Raw genomic sequence first — 16960 nt, forward strand, 5'->3', positions numbered from 1 at the left:
CCCTAAAAACAAATATTATTTTTTGCATTTTCTTATTCATTATTTGCATTAAAAGTTACATCTGTAATGGAAACAGTTGGGTCCTATGGATGCTAACTATGAAGCAGGGAGCACAGTGCCTGTGGAATAGCAGGCTGCATAACTTCCTCAGTCTCTCCTGAGAAGGTGGCCTGGGAAATCATAAGGAGGAAGACAGCCTTGCAGGTGCTGTTTGTCAGTTTCTTGTTTTCTTGCCAGAGAAAGTCGAGGGGTGGGTGGTGAGCCCCACTGACCAATGATGGTGATGTGTTAGTTTACTAATCAATAAGAGTTTTCTTTTCTGCATTTTCACGTATCGGTCTATAAAAAAGATCTGAGGTAATAAACCGGGGCGAAATTCTCCTGTTCAACTCCCAAGAGAGTCTGTGTCGTGCTTCTCGCAGTTCCCAATAGAGCGACAGAGTCCTAGTGGCAGAAGGAGGCTCTCCAGCAGTCAGTTAAGGAACCTGAAGTGTGAGTACCTGTGATTGAGACACAAAGCTGGCTGTGACTTCTTCGTCTTTCTTGTGAAGCATCTAAGATAAGGTGCTAAATTAGCAGATCTTTAGTAGTCTTTTGAAGGACACATCTTCCATGTTTCCCTCTTTGAAGGAAAATGAAGGACAAATGAGGCTCAGGTATGCCAGCTCCTTTGGATGGGATGAATCACTGCACGAGGGATCAACGGGTTGGGAGACAACCTTACTCCACTTTTGGAGGACCAGGCACATGAGCATGTTCTGTCTCAAACATTCTGACTGCTGTGACAGGAAAGCTGTGACTGTAAAAGAGGGTCCTGTGGAGGTGGGCCAGTGCTGTACTGAGCCAACTTTCTTTTCTTGAGAAAATTAAATGTGCCTTGAGACTCACACTCAGCGTGCCTGCATCAAGACAGAGGCTGAGTCCCTCACTACAGAGGGCTCCGGGATCCCCAGAGACCTCATTCCCTGGAGGGCTCTAAAGGGCTTATTATTGCATGCATGAACAAAATAGTGCAAAAATCTGTTTTACATAACACATGGGCACAATATAAATATACTATAAAAAAAGTAGATTGGGTTGTCTCTCCCTCCTTTCTTACCCCTGATCCAGACCACTAGGGAACCTGAAACCTTTTAGGATTGGGAGCATGTTAAATTGTGAACTTGTTAGCCAAAAGTTCAGAGACCTGAAGTTTGTTGTGGGAGTTGGGAGCTTGTTGAAGTTTGCTGTAAAACTCAGGGGTTGTTAACAATGCTTTTGAGACTAAACCGTGGGCTGGAATTAAGATGATGATACAATAGGACTTAAGAGTTCCCTGACACATGGATTGGTGTACTTGTTCAGCATGAAGTTATAAAGAACATCGTGACACCCCTTCGGGAGGAAAAATGCTTCTCCTCTTTCACGGGAGTGTCCTGTTTCTGTTCCCTAGGAAGATCACAGCAGGGCACCTCCAGCAAAAGTCCTCCTGAGGCATTGTGCCCTAGTGGGAAGTGACTGCATGCAGATGGCAGGGAGGTATCTCAAGACAATGGGGCACAGGAATCTATTTCCCGAGAACTGGATGTACAAGCATGAAGAGACCCTGCCTGTTACCTTACTGGGACAGGAGGGGAGACAGAGGTGACAAGGATTCCTACGGCAATGTAATGAAGTCCTAGTCTCAGACATCAGTAATGAGTAAACTTCATATGTAATTTTCCAATTATATTTTAAAGCCCATTTGGTGGCAGTGAAATTTCTCAGATCACTGAACTTCTATAAAAACTACAGAAAAGTTCTCCCAGTAAAATTTTCTCATCTTGAATGTTGTTTGGCTTTTTTTGTTTGTTTGTTTTGGTTTTTGTTTGTTTTAAAAATAATTTTATTTTAAGAGCTCTGCCCCTAAAACCCTCTTGCACCTTGTGTATCAACAGGTGTTGATAAATAAATTCAAAACTGTTGTTCACTTAGTTCCTTTCATGGTGACTTCATAGCAGTTCTAATTTAGGCCTAATTATCATCGTCTCAGTCCATCAAGAGCACACCTCTTTTCTTCCATCTCTTCGTAACCTTCCCTGTCCATCTCCATCAAGTGTCCATTTCTTGCTGTAGATAACAAAGCCCTCTCTTCCTATCAGTTGCTTCTCTATTCTGTTGCAGCTCGTAAATTCCACAGCAATCACTGATGCCAGATCCCACCAGACACTCCTCAGCTTCCTAAAAGCTCTCATTCTCGTCCGCAGTTTACATGCCATTTCCCCTTCAGTATGAGCCTGCAGATACACGGCATCATTCCAGACTGTGGGACTTACCTTTCCTCAACGTTAAAAATTGCCTAGTGAAACTGGGCAACAGCAGCAGGAACTAAACACTCACGCTTTTTGTTGCAAGAGTGAAAGCTGTCACTACACGGCTGAGAGATATCACCGTGCTGGCTGTCGGCGATCCCGCGCCGTTCCTGACCCCGTACCGTACGCAGCAGCGCGGCACCCACCGCGAAGCTCTGCCCGCCCCCCCACACTAGTTTCCCAGCCGGCTCGCAGGGCGGAGCTGCCCACAGCCCTCAGCCGGCTGGGGCGGGACCGCCGGCCCCGGGCGGGCAGGGGAAGGGGAAGGGGCGGGGGCGGTGCGGCGCCTCCTCCCGGGCTGCGCTTCCCCGGGCGGCCGGGGAGCGGCGCTGTGTCCCCGCGGCGCACGCCCCGCCCGAGCCTCCCCTTCCCGCGGCCGCAGCCCCGCGCCCGCCTCCGGCGGCAGCGAGCGAGCCGATCTGAGCCAAGCCGAGCCGAGCTGAGCCGAGCCGAGCCGAGCCAAGCGAGGTAACGGCCGGCGGGGTCTGGCGGCGGAGCCGGGGAGGAGCTTCGCCTCTCCCCCGCTCCCGATAGGGCGCGGAGCTGTTCGCCGCGGTCTCCCGGGGGCGGGAAGCGGGCGGCCCCCGCGACGCGTCCTGTATGGCGGCGGGTCCGGGCGGCCCGTCAACGGCGTCACAGCAGAGGAGTTGCCTGCGGGAGGGAGGGGAGGCGGCGGGGCGGGGGCGGCGCAGCTTGACCGCCCGCCTGCCCGCCCGCTTGCGGCCGGGCCGTGGGCGCGGGTCGTTGCTGACGAGAAGCGGCCGGGGCAGTGTGGTCGCGGGCTGGGGCCGCCGCTCGGGCCTGCTCTTCCCGGGGCCTTCCTGTGGCCTCGACGCTCCTCGCCGCTGCGGTGAGCGCCGCGGTGCCGGCGGCCTGCCCCCTCCGCTCGCGGCGCCTCCTCGCCCGTCACCGAATTGCCCGGCCTTGTGCAGAAATCCCGGCTCCTGTCCCGCCTGCAGCTGTGGCCGCAGAAGGAAGGGTCAGGGCTAGCCAGTCGGTGGAAGGGCTTCGGCCGCCTGACCCGCAGCAAGCGCTGCGGAGTGCTCGTGAACTTCATCTCGTGAGGAATAGAGCCCGCGAGATGAATTTACCCTTTAAAATGAAATCAGAATATTCTGAGTAGTCTCAGGGCTTGTTTGTTCTTAACAGTCAAGAGCCGCTGAAGCGTGTTTATCGTGAGGTCGGTTGTGATCTCCGTAGCATAGTATTCCTCCGTGCTTTGGATAGCGTTTGCAGTTTTGCTGATCGAATACCATAAGGTCACTGAAGCTTTGGAGTAAGAGTCACTGGAGCTTTGGAAGCTTTTTGGCTTCAAAGGCTAGAAAAAAAAGTACATATTTACTAGTACTTTTCTTACTCCTGTACTGAAAGACTAAGGACAGTGTGACTGTTAAGAGACATTTAAATGCTATTTTATCCAGTGCCTTGACAAAACTGGACAAAACTTCGTCTTAGTATTGCAGCAGAACCTTACAATGAAAAGTAGAGAATTCCTGTAGAACTTAAGCAAAAAAACTCCAAAAGTAGTAAAAGTTTTAGGGAACTCTAGCTGTGATTTGAAAGCCAAACTCTGAAATATAAGTGGAGAAAATTACAGAAAGGCAGAAAAAGTTAAGTATGGTATAGGTTTATAAGGTCGAAAGTTATAACCCTCATTCTTCCCAGCACAGTCACGGGCTTGCACGTATCACATGGTTGCAGCACGTGTTTACAGTTTGGGTTCCTGAACATTGTGTGAATAACTGGTGAGGGAAATATAACAGCATCAAAGCACATCTTAAAATCCTATATTTTATTTTTCAATAGCCTGTTTCTTGGGTTTTGTTTTATTTTAGCTGTGGAGTTGCCCTCTATTTTTTGTTGCCTTGTTTACACTTTTTTTTTAAAAAAAAATTCTTCCTCTGTTGCATTAACATAATGCATTTCATCTGGGGAAGCCACTGATATAGACGGAATATAAAAATGTTACATTAGGGGCTTTGGGGGGTTTTAGGTCTGAGGTGTTGAACAGTCTCTGGTCTTTCACTCCTACCTGTGTACTGGTCAGTAATCTATGGTAAGTGGATGATATAGTCCAAGTATTGTTTCAGTAATGTTTATACAGCTAAATTCACATGTAGAAGAGCTCCATTAAAAATAATAATCCTTGAATTTTAAGAAGTTACTGTCTTAGTTTTTCTCACAGAACCTCTGCTACTATAAAAATGCCATACTATAAAATGGGATTTTTGTGGATAAAATGGGATTCCTAGGGCATTAATTAGCTGTCAATACTGCCTGTCAGAATTGACTAAGGCTGAGTTTTGAATAGTCTCTGTGAGCATGGTGTGGGTAAGTTGCAGCTCCAGGACTGCAGGAGTTCTCTTCCTTCTTTCAAATGCCTCTCTGTGATTTGTAGTGTGGAGTTGGAATAAAATCTTAAGCAGTGTCAGGTGTGGAATTGGAGAAGCACTAACATTACCACAAGATTCATTTTTCTTTCAGCCTGCAACATCACTTTGGAGGCTGGGCATAGGTCACAGTAACACAGCTGGGCTGTGTAGAGTCTGTACTGGGGACAGCCCAGGTAGCCCAAGAGCTCTGCATCCTGGAAGGTCTCCCCTCAAAGCTGAATTTGCCATGGGAAACCCTTTCTTCAGCATGCTTTAGAGCCCTGTGAGCTGTATGGGAAAAGGGCATAGGAGGGAAGCTCTAAACTTCCCTAGAGGTGGAAAGATATTTTGCAGATACTCTTACTGTTTTTTGAAAAAAATCCCACAAACTCAAAACAAAAAAAACACAAGCAATAAGCTTCTCCACCTAAACAAGGAGAACAACTGGTTATTTATTTTTATCTAGTTTTTGTCATGCTGCATATCAGCACTCTTCATAATACTAAGGCCACTTGCATTTTTTTGCCAAAATCCAAGCTTTGTCCTTCAGCGCGCAGCAGAAGGAACGTGACTATAAAAGTAGTTCCTTTCAAGCAGACCTGGTAGTGGAGAACACACTCACTGTGGCTTTTCTCCTCCCACAACACTGCTTTAATCATGTACATCCAGCAGATTTGCCTGTCCCTTTTCTGGGAGCTCTCTGTAAGGGCTCTAGCAAGAGCAGCTTTGTGGCTTGAAAGCAAACTGCACAATGTGGAGTTTGACAGCTTCTGTCACGTGTCAAACACTAGGTGACTGCCACTGCAGGTTGACTTCTCCTCATGACATGGCATGTGCAGAAGAGCTTTGGAGTCCTTCCTAGTAAACAAGTCTCTGTTCTTCCTGCAGGTTGTGTTTGCTTCATAAGCACCTACTAAAGCTGAGTTTGTGCCAGTTTTGTACTCTTGAACTGTGTGTGTAGTTGGATGAAGTTCATGCTTTGCACTCAAAGGAAGGCTTATTTTTTGCAGCAGCTTCAAATGTATCTGGCTCAGGCCAGACTTAAAAATGACCAAAGTGGAAAAAAATTCTAAAAGAACAGATTGCATAAAGGAAGTGTTTCCAAGTTAGTTAGGAACGAGACCTATTTGTCAGTGTCTTGGGCTTTGACAGAACTTGATATGAAAAAGGAGGACCTTCTTTAAAACTGTTGAGCAAGACCTTGGAACAACCAATGGGAATAACACAGAGTGGAGGAAAGAAAGTGTAGAAAAGATCTTTGAAGTGTTTTCAGAAGAACTGTCTTTATCTGGGTGTAGATTTTATGTGTGTGTGTGTGTGTGTATAATTTATATGATACGATATTTTCACATTCAATAACAAAGTGGCCTGTTCCATTGCTGACTGCTGGAAGAAATGGAAGACTGCAAAAGGCTCCCAAACCATCTCCTTTGCTACTCCTGCACTTACTGAGAAGAATCTGCTGGAAGGCATTTCCTGTTTTTTTCTCTCCTTTTTTACCTTCAGGTTTCTCAAGGGTGGACTCAAATACTGTCCAAAAATAGAAAAGCTTCTTATTTTATAAATACTAGAAAGTAAACTGAATTTGTGTCAGTTTGTTTTCATTGGTCGCTTTTCGTCTTTTGCTTGTATTTAAATACTTAATTGATTTCCTCCTTTCAGGAAACCTCAAAGTACAAATGAACAAATGTGGAAATAACCTTTGTTGAAAGGTTGTTCTCTAAAATCATTGAATGGCTTTTCATCTTTTCCTGGTATGGTTTTTCTGAAGCCGCTTTGTTGAGGTGAATAACTTTGTGTGTCTGCAGTGTGCTCTTTATTTTGTAAATTTGGATTCTCATTATCAAGTTTTTGCTTAGGTGAGGTGCTTTGTGTGTTTTGATAGCAGTTTTTAATTCTTTGGAGCAGTGGAATGAGGTTAGATATAAAAAGTGAGATGGGTATCTCCATTTCTTGTGAAGAGTATTTAGGCCATCAATTTGTCATGTTAGGACTGTGACAGAATAGCTGTTCCAAACTTTTTACCTAATTTAGGTGTATATGTTCAGTTTGGTTTTGGTGGTTTTTTTGTGTGTTTGGGGGTTTTTTGTTATTGTTTATTCTTTAATAATTGCTTAAAAATAATGTTTATTTTATTTTGTTTGGTGGTTTTATTGCTGTTCGGGGTTTTTTTTTAAATGTTTGTTTGGAAGCACAAGACTTGCAGCGAGTAAGCTCTAGGCTGATATGTACACTGAAATTAAGTCAGGCTCTGAGTAGACCTAACATCTTTGGTATTTACACAATGGATTAGGAGTTGGCAGAAACTTTGATGAGCCAAAGTGCTGTTCTTTACCATGAGTAGGACTTTACAAATAAGCTGTGTAAATAATATAATCTTATTTTGATGTGCCAGGTTTTATTTGCCTAATTTCCCACATGATGGAATGAATCTAGTCTTCACCAGCATGGATATGTAGACATTTTCAAGATGGTTAAGAGCTGTGGTGAAGAACCAAGTGGAATGGCAAGTGAGGAAACTTACATTTATTTCTAACTGATTCTTTTGCTATGTTATTTCTTTACCTGATGTAAGTCATCTTTTTAGATAAGAAGTCATCTAAAAACTAGAATCAGGTGGATGTTCTTATCCTTAGGAAAATTTAAGAGTTGAGCTCAGCTTGACAAGTTGGATACTTATTTAAGATATTAGCTGTGCTTAATCAGAGCTATTAAGTGTATTGCTCAGTGTTAAAACTGCTTAAAGTGAGCAAACTACAAATTTTAATTTGAATTCTGATTATTCCTTTGTCAGGAGGAAGCAGATACTTCTGCTGACATCTGATTTGTATGTTAGAAAGATGGTTTCCTGACAGAAGAGTGCATTATTGTTTTTAACAGCAGATCTTTATTAAATGTGCCGTCAGTGGTGGTTTTGGAAAGATGAGAAAGGACCCACTGTGGGGCAACTCATTGAAGCTAAAGATGTAAGTTCTGTGCCATTGCTATTTTATATGTATTACAGATAGTGATTTTTTTTCCCAGCTTGTAAGTATATATGTGTGTATGTTTATTTGTTTGTTTTTTTAAAAAAAGTCCAAAAGTTTGCATGGACATTACATGATAAATATTTTATATAGTTTGAAATTAAGAAATTGTTGAAAGACGCTAAAAGCAAACCAAACTAAAAACTTACCACCATGATCCAATCAAAACCAAACCAACCTCTTTTATATGTATGGAGTGAGATACCTTAAAGTATTCAGAGAAATTTAAAAATGTATACAAATTGGGGAACTTAGTTCATATTGTTTGACTTTTGTGTTGTGTCAAGGCTAGAGACTTCATCTGTCCTTAGAAAATGAAGAGAAGTAATACTGATAAATTATTTGCCATTTGAACTTGGTCACAGTTAAACCATAAGTGTCTTATGCTGCTTAATGCTTTTAGTAAGCATTCAGTAGTGGTTAGAATACTTTTCTGGTCTGTTTGCTTAAAAAATAAGGTCTTACAATGACTTTGAAATACTATATTTACTGCTGATGGCTTCCTAATGCAATCTCCTTGATTTGAAGAGTTTAGTGAATACTTTTGGTATCATCTATAACTCAATTAGAAAGTAGTTTAGTACTTTTCTTCCTCTATTCTGTGTGTTCTGCCTGCTCTTGAATACTACCTGTTTCCGTCTTTTCCTATACTTGAGATGTTATGTGTAACAGGACTTGCAATCAGAGAATGTTTTTCAACAGCATGTCCTTACAGGATTGATCATGATAAACGATTCAAACACTAACAACACTTGAAGTGTTCTGCTTAAGGTCTATTGCTTCACAGTTATGTCAAGGTGCGTGAATAACTTTCTCCCTTGCAGTATCTTTCCTTTGTCACTGAACCTCTTTTAGTGAGGAACAATCACATTTTTTTAGCACTGTCAATGTTGTTTAAGTTAGTTTTCTACTGGCTAGAGTTTGACTCAATTAGATACAGAAGTTTGAAAAAGACTGGCTGTAACTTTTTTTTTTTTAATTGTTGAATACTTCATGACAGTAAAGAATGGTGTAAGGATGGTTAATCAGAGAGGGGAACAAAAAAAAAAGCGTTACGAAAAAAACAGCTGCAATTGTCCTGGCTCAGTCTGGCCAACTAGCATTTTCCACTATGATTTCTCCTTTATTTTTGGAAGTCTGCTTCTTCCTTTTCCTGTGTATTGTTTTCCTTGTCATGCATTTCAGACTTCCTTGACCTTGTTATTGTTTCAGACATCCGTCTTATTTGTCTGTCTAAAGTCCATATACACATGATAGAAACTCCTGGGATCCTAGAGTTGTCTGTTTTGCTTTCATAAATTTCTATGACTAACAGTCTTCTAAATGTTCAATCTCTTGGTTGTTGGAAGAGATTCATAAAGGATCATGGAGAATTGCTGTTTGGATCCACATTAATCTGGCATTGTTGTTTGTGTGTCAGTGATCCACGGAGAGAAGGACTAAGTGAAAATGGAAGTGCTACCATTGATTTATCTGCATATGTTGAATTGATCATCACTGGCAAAATACCTGTCTTACATAAAAACCGGTATTTTATGGCCTACTCAGTAATTGTTATTGCTAAATAGTGACTCTTTGCTGCAATTAACTTCACATTTCTTAGCCTTACTAAGGTTTGCTAGTCTTCTGAATAATTATTTGTGAAAAGTATAAATTAGTTTATTATGATCATCACAAGAACTCAACAGAGCTTTGATACTGATGTAACAAAAAAAAGGAGGCCATGCCCTACTCCGTGCTTGTATTTCAATTAATAAGTGCTTTCCTTTTCTATACAAGGTTAATGCAGTAATTGCAGTTATTACAGATGCTGTAATGTTTTAACTAGATATGTTCAAAGGCTTTATGGCGGAAGTGGCGTGGGGGGTGGACAGAAGCCTCTTCTTGCTTTATGGTTTGTACAGTTGTAAAATGTTTTTAACTATTAAAAAAAAACTCCACACAGGCTGAGGCACTTCTGGATGTCACTTGGTTCAACCTAGCAATCAAATTAAGCAGGAGTGCCTGGAGCCCTGAAAGAGCCTGGTTCAAGCAGGGCAGACTGGTCAGGTTGTGAGAATATGTCGGGTTGCAGACTCCACAACCTCTTTGCCAGTGTTTGAACACTGAAGAACTTAATGCTTATTCATAAAATATCATGGGTGGGGGAAGTCATGAAAGACTTTTGAAAGATTGGTAACATCTGTTGTCTTCCAGTACTTTGGTAAGAGGAGTAGTTTCTGAATATTAACAGAATGTAGATGTTCTATGATGTTAACTGGTCCTCAGTAGCAGAGGAATATTTGTGAACTGACTGCTTAGCATTGCAAACTTTTTCTGGATTTCTCTTTTAAGCTACATTTTGTTTATTCTCCCTTCCAGATGCAGATTCAGTGTCTAGTTAACTGGAAGACTGCTCAATCTGTCAGCCACTTGAAAAGAAGAAAGACATCTAGAAAATGCTTTCCTGTATGCTTATGTATATTTTTTATCTTTTAGCTATTTAAATAGAAGACATGAAAACATGATTGTCTATTTTATTAAAATTTTTCTGATTTTTTTTTTTTTTTTAATTCCAGGTTTGCAGTTTCTGTTTGGTCTATCCCAGTTAGGAGAGTTTTTTGGTGATTTTTAAGCTTGGTGCTGTCAGCCCCATGTGAACTAACCAGAACAAAAAGTACTCTGGGTATTAGAAAACAAAATGCCACGAAAGAGGAAAACTGGTGGGAGTCCTTCTCAGAAGAATGGCAATTCTGACAGAACTGCTGGTGCTGTATCCCAGGGGCACTTAGTGGCACAAGCAATGCATTATGTCAATAAGGAAGAGCTCTTCAACAGCATGTCAGAGATGTTTTCTGACCTAGATCCTAGTGTGGTTTATATGGTTCTGTCTGAATGTGATTTTAAAGGTAAATAATGTACAGCTGACATTACAGTTTTGTTTCAGCAGACTGCTCTTAACCAGTGCAACTCCAGAAAGTTGGTGTAGGTGTTACAATCATATTTGTGAGTTTATTAATAAGTAGGTGAGTTTATAATATTTTGAAATTTTACAACCATATAAGATTCTCGAAGTTTAACAATGTTTCTGTGAGGCTGGTAAATGGAGCAGTGTACTCCATAAATGGAGATACTGTTTAGAGTGGATTGTTCTGTGACACACAGCAGGCAGTGGTGGAGTTGTGAGGAAAATCTTGTTTTTCTAATTAGTTTCTGTGCCATATCTGCAAGATGCCTAAACTGTTTCTGCAGGAGGGGTATTTTATGTTCTAGATCAGTTTTTTTGATGGTATGCCATGTGTGGTCATGGCAGCATTTTCTTTTCCTTACATACTTGAACTGAGCTTTTGTTGTACATTTATTTTGCTTTGTCATCTTGTTATGTTCATGGAGGATTAGTTTCTGCAGGATGAATTCTATTTGCCGTGTTTAGTTCTCTGCAGCCTTGCTGTAGCTAAAGCAAGGAGCTAGTTGCTTTCCTTGCATTCTGCTGACCTACCCAACTCTCCCGGCAGACTGTTCTCACACTTATGCCCAGTCCCTCCTGATCTTTTATGGTTTTAAAATTCCTCTATATGCAAGATCATTTGCTTATGATAAAAAATACCGCATGAGGAGTTGGATAGTAATGTCTGAGTAGTTACTTACTAGGGGAATAAGCCATATATGGAGCATTTTAATCAATTTGTATTCTATGATTAGATATGATTAACTGAGATTATTGTAATAATGTGTACAAAGAAAACAGATTTTGGCATTTTTTTATGTGTATGAAAGCTAGGTAACCATTAAGAACAAACATGAGAGTGCTGTTAAAATTGTTAATTTTAAAATTGAATTTTATGGAATTAGTGATTCATGCTTTGAGCTCTTAAAAAGATTCACCTTTATCATAGTAACAGTTTTATCTAAAGCATATTGGAGAATGCAGTAAACATGTAGAGTATAGCCTTGTCCTGTTAACAGTAGTTTAAAAATAGAAAGGTTAGCATATTTGAGTGCTAAAAAGTTGTTTTCATGCAGTAGAGAAGCTGGAAGGGTGACAAAGATTTTGTTTAATGTGTGCAGACAGAGTCATACTTAAATGAGCTTGAAGTTTTTGCTACACTGTCTTTCAGGAAAATGGAAGCTTAGCTTTAGGGCTCAGATGATGTTTGTGCCTACTTTTCATTTTGTTCATGTTGATCACTGGCACCCTCTGCTCCATTTACTGGCTTTACAAAGAATTAAAGCAGATACTGGATTTTTCAGGCTATATTAGATTGGACATTTGAAAGTGGGCCATAGTGAACATACTTTGCATACTTCTATCTCTTTCGTCATTTGTAAGATTTTAGTTAATTTTACACTATTACAGCTATATGAGATAGGTTAGAAATAAGTATCTATTTAAACATCCAGCTCTGATACTTTTTTCCAATTAAAAGTAGTAATTTTTAGACAGCATTTCCTTAGTAATTTTAAAATTTATTAGGTTGTAATTTTTCAGTATGCCTGTATTGAGTTTTGCCTTTACTTCCAATGAGAAATGGATCAAGTGAATTTCAGTAGCTATGTTTAAAGGTGAATTGGTGAACGATCTTTTGGTTGTTTCTTTAGTTGTAATAAATGCTTCTTCAAGTTACAAAAAATTGAATATTCATCAGTTTGGGTTTGTTCAGTTGACCATGCTTTATTCTGTTTATCTTACCCAACAGTAGAAAATGCTATGGATCATCTTCTAGAGCTGTCTACCCATGCCAAAGGAGTAGCATCTTCAAAAACCTTGGGTTTTGATTTAGCAGCATCATCATTACCTCTTGTTAATCAGCAAAGATCTATTGCAAATGAAAGAATGGGGGAAGGTACTGCAGCACATAGTTATTGTGGAGCAGCATTAGAAAAGGTCCTGTCACCTGGCGTGCAGCTGACTGGAGAACTGGATTCCTTACTAGAAACTACCTTCCAGAGTTACAGCTTGGGTGAAGAGTTGCCTGATTCTGCAAATGGCCAAATAGTACATGAGCACCCTGTGGAACACGATGGTTTTACTGAATTTTCTGAATGGGAAAAATCTGATTCAGTTTGCAATGTCCTACTGTTTCCACAGCAAGCAGAGACAAATAATGAGGTTTTAGAAAACTTCTGCTGTTCCCAGCCACCAGTGAGTCAGCTGAGCATCCAGACAAGCTCACCATCTGCATCAGACAGTTTTGCACAGATACTGGAAGATTCTGATTTGTTTGAAGTACATGTTCACCATGATGTGGATTCAGAAGTACATAAACTATCAAATGGAGAAATATTGTGTGAAAATTCTGATCAGACACAAGATACTGTTTTGGATCAAAGTAGTGTGACTCCTGCTTCTTGTGGGTCCTCCCAAAGACCTGTGGAACATGGAGTAGCTGTTACTGGAGATCCTGATTCAAGGTGCCTGGAACAAGATGAAGATGCAGTGACTGCCTTAAGCAGCTACCAGAGTGCTTCTCTTTCAGAGGCGTGTATCTCTCCTGAGACATCCAGTTTCAAAACACAAAAATCTGCAGATATTCAGCAGACTCAGCAGGGTTATAACTTAAATTTTCCTACACCATCAGGTCAATCTCAGCAACACTGGAATCTTATGGCTCCCGTGTTTTATCCATCCAGTGGAAGTCACAGCTTTGTAATTCCTGTGGCTGCCAGTCCAGGGCAGTGGGGACCTGTTTCTGACTATAGAACTTCGGAAAAAGGACTTTTTCTTTCCTCCCCAGTGGTTTCAAATGCCTGGGATGGCAACCCTTCTCTGAAGGTATGGGGAAGTCAAGATAGAAACTCAAAATTGAACCTCTCGCAAGCACAGCAACCACGTGTTTGTCACATGATGAAAAAAAAGATGCAACTTATAGGTCAAGTACTTGTTCTTCTCAGAGGTGTTCCAGGATCAGGAAAATCATATTTGGCAAGGTAGACCATTTATACTGTGAGCTTCTAAAAAAAATTGCTTAATCTTGTACAGGACTTGGCACAGGCAGAGACAATTTTCTGACACTTGTAAATAGTTACGCGTAAACACTAATTGTCAGCTACACAGTACACGCAGTGTGATGGGTAATAATAATTGCTGAGAACAGAGTTGCTTGTAGGTCCTTTCTTAGTGGAAATTGAAATAGGAATGATGAGCTTTAACTTTTATCACTAAAAAAAGGAGTTTGTCAGCAGAGCATCATTGCTGTAGTGTTAGGTCTGCTGTATTCTTTGAATCCCAGTTTATTTAGAGTGTTTTCTTCAAATAGCATTGATGGAAATATGCCAGCTCTTTCCAGGCAGAGACTCCCCTTTAACTGTGTGACTTTTTCTGTATGAGTAGTATATGTGAAGCTTCTTGGGAGGAATTTTTGATTTCTTATGCTCTAAAAGCCTAGATTGAATTTAGACTCCTTTTGACTGACACCTGAAGAATTTGATACAATTAAGACAGGATATTTGTCAGTGTGAAAGTATGTCACTTCATGTAGATGGAAAAATACCTCCCTTGTTATTTTGAAACGAGAGACTTGTAGGGAAACGATAACAGCTCTCTCCCCTAGATAATCCTCAGCCTTTGGGAAAAACAAAGGCGGGAAATTGTTATAGATCATACTTGCTTGGAGGTTGATTTTTTTTTTTCCCTCTTACCTACATTTGCTGCTTCCATTCCAAATAACTTTGGTTTTGTGCAAGAGACTGAAAAAAAGTCTGGGAGGATAAGGGGGAAAAAGCTGTTTATATCTTGATCTTTCACAGGAATTTGCTTGAGGATAACCCTGATGGAATCATTCTTAGTACTGATGATTACTTTTACAAACATGGACAATACCATTATGATCCTGATTGCTTAGGGGAAGCACATGACTGGAACAGGAAACGAGGTGAGATATAAATAAGGGATTAGCTTGCTCATTTACAGTTCAGTGCTTTAAAAATCTGCTTGGCTTGTTAGGTGACAAGTATTTATCCCATCATAGAAGTATTTTTTAATATGTGTGGAAAAAGAACATGAGCAGAAACTTGGAAGTCATCTGTTCATTGTGTGTTTTGCAATTAGAAATGGCAGTGTCTTTGTCAAAAGTGTGTTCTGTCCTCAGTTTTTATCATGGTATGTGTTTTGGGTAGTGTCCCATTTCCAGAGTCGTTAACTACACCATCTCCCAGAAATGTTTCTTCTGGGATGATCCATAATATGCATATGTAGTAAGTAATGAGGATACAAATAACATAAAACTATCTTCCTGCTCTTCATTATCTTTTCTGTTGTACACAAAATTGTTGTCAAATTTAAACCAAATCATAAGGGTAAGACAGAATATATTATTTTTTCTATTTTTCATAATTGGGTTGGTTTTTTTTGACAGCATCCTGTACTAAACTCACCATAAAACAATTATTTTTAAGCTTTTACTTGCTAAATTTGAGCCATGGTCCCTTTTCTGCTGTCAAATTTCTACTAGTGGAGAAACAAATTAATGAAGGTGGGATTCAACGAGAACTGTGATTGTTCAGACACATTGTAACATGGCTACAGAAACATGGTACTGTGTCTCAAAGTTAGTGGTTCTATACATTTCATTACTATGTATTTAAATTGCAATAATTCTTTTGGTTTTTCATATTTTATACAGTTTACAGAGTGGACTAATCTTAAGACTGTTATAAAGCCAAGAATTTTGTATGCAACAAAGAAGTCCACTTTAAGGTGATCATGTAGTTTTTTAGTTTAATTTACTGATTGATTAGTCATCTTGGTACATTTTACATCTGCATTTTCATTCCTTGATTATTATACATACGTTAATTCAAAAGCTGATGCCATATGTCAGTAGCTTTACATGTGAGGGGGGGATTTTTGAAATAGAGGGCCTTGAAACAGATCAAGCTATGGCAAGAGTTCTTTACACAGTGGTTAATCATTATGGATTATCTCTGTAAAAATATAACAAATTTAGAGAGAAAGAGTATTAATATTATGTTCATCCTATTGTAATGAAATTAACTGTATTGCATTGTTTTGTACATGTGTATCTTTCAGCCAAAGAAGCGTTTGAAATGAGAATCTCTCCTATAATAATTGACAACACAAACATACAAGCATGGGAGATGAAACCTTATGTTGCTTTGGTTAGTATTAAAATTTGACCAATGTGAAAAAAGATTATTGACTATCATGGCAACAACATATGTTTTAAAATGGGAGTGTCTTTCTCAGTCTAGCTGCTATAAGGAAGTCTGGAGTAAAAAAAAAACGTGTTACATGGTATCATATTGCCCCTGTGTCGTGTTGTGTTATGTGACTCAGTGTCAAGTGTCATGTGGTATATGAGCATTAACCTGACCTAGATACCAGAAGCCAAAGCCAAGTACATTGTTCTTGGGGCCAAAGACAAATGTTATTGAAGATACTGGATTTTGTTCCTCTTTTATATGATCACTAAAATTAGAAGCTACTTTAAAAATGTAATCAACACTAACAAATGAGTGATGTGTGATGCTCTGTACAACTTGAAAACTCAGTTTCATCCTAAGTATGATGTAGAGGCAGAAACCAGTTGGAGGCTGGAGTTACCAAATATTGCTAGATTGCTTGAAGTTATGCAGATTTACTTTTTTTTTATTGTTTTAATACTTTTTGTTGAAGTGATTCTACCGTTTCACTTAGTTTCTAAATGGGCATCAGCACTTTTAGAGTCTAGAGCTTATTTTGCTATTGATTATTGACCATATTGGTTGGTAGTTAGAACAGCATTATTTTATGAAATTGGTTCTAATTAACTGAAATAATACGTTGCAAAAAAGTATTATAATGTAGATCTGGGTTTTCTCCTTGCCTGTTACTGAAACACAGCAGAGTGTAGTACATAATTGACAGCTTTTGAGCAGATACCCTACATATACTGCATGTGTGCTAATGGATTAATTAACAGTGAGACTTTAACACAGATAATTTTTCGTTAATAAAATGTTTATTTTATTATCCTTGCATTTATTAATTTGTTAATCTGACATTTGTCAGATTAGCAGTTCTTTTATATCTTTCATTTTGCTGTATACTGAAATCAGGATGCAACAAGAGTTCTTCCAGAAGTGCAGTGATAAGGATTGTTTCTGAAAACAGGAACGGGGAGAAACAACATGGTACTTGCAGTGTTTCTCCTGATTAGACTTTAGGCTCCTTTTCTGTCATGATGAGACTGGACTATATAGGAACCATTTACTTGTAGCTTGGTCTAGTTTCCCATGTGGTTTGAAGGCTGTC

General features: G+C 39.9%; 1 protein-coding gene and 1 long non-coding RNA gene across 8 annotated transcripts in view; one reads left to right on the forward strand and one right to left on the reverse strand.

Annotated features, from left to right (window-relative positions):
* Window positions 1–687: 687 nt before the first annotated feature.
* Window positions 688–2547, reverse strand: LOC147652975 (uncharacterized). The gene is made up of 2 exons (XR_015286741.1): window positions 2359–2547; window positions 688–2255 (listed from the first exon to the last, which is right to left on the reverse strand). It is a non-coding gene; the product is annotated as an uncharacterized LOC147652975 (long non-coding RNA).
* A 49-nt stretch (window positions 2548–2596) lies between these two features.
* N4BP2 (NEDD4 binding protein 2) overlaps window positions 2597–16960 on the forward strand; it is a 36389-nt gene continuing 22025 nt past the window's right edge. The window contains exons 1-10 of one of the 7 annotated variants that reach the window (XM_086888506.1): window positions 3180–3510; window positions 6365–6486; window positions 7098–7212; window positions 7497–7668; window positions 8444–8525; window positions 10090–10176; window positions 10287–10616; window positions 12405–13635; window positions 14455–14579; window positions 15737–15825. In XM_086888506.1, coding sequence (XP_086744632.1) covers window positions 10409–10616; window positions 12405–13635; window positions 14455–14579; window positions 15737–15825 — 1653 coding nt within the window. In that variant the 5' untranslated portion in view covers window positions 3180–3510; window positions 6365–6486; window positions 7098–7212; ... (2 more) ...; window positions 10090–10176; window positions 10287–10408. Of the gene's footprint in view, window positions 2799–3073; window positions 3511–6364; window positions 6487–7097; window positions 7213–7496; window positions 7669–8443; window positions 8526–9148; window positions 9257–10089; window positions 10177–10286; window positions 10617–12404; window positions 13636–14454; window positions 14580–15736; window positions 15826–16960 lie in introns of those variants that run through there. The other 6 variants (XM_086888503.1, XM_086888507.1, XM_086888504.1 and 3 more) reach the window with 6 other exon arrangements.

This window comes from Cyanistes caeruleus, chromosome 5 (genome assembly GCF_971803275.1).
Source record: "Cyanistes caeruleus chromosome 5, bCyaCae1.hap1.1, whole genome shotgun sequence".
Lineage (NCBI taxonomy): Eukaryota > Metazoa > Chordata > Aves > Passeriformes > Paridae > Cyanistes > Cyanistes caeruleus.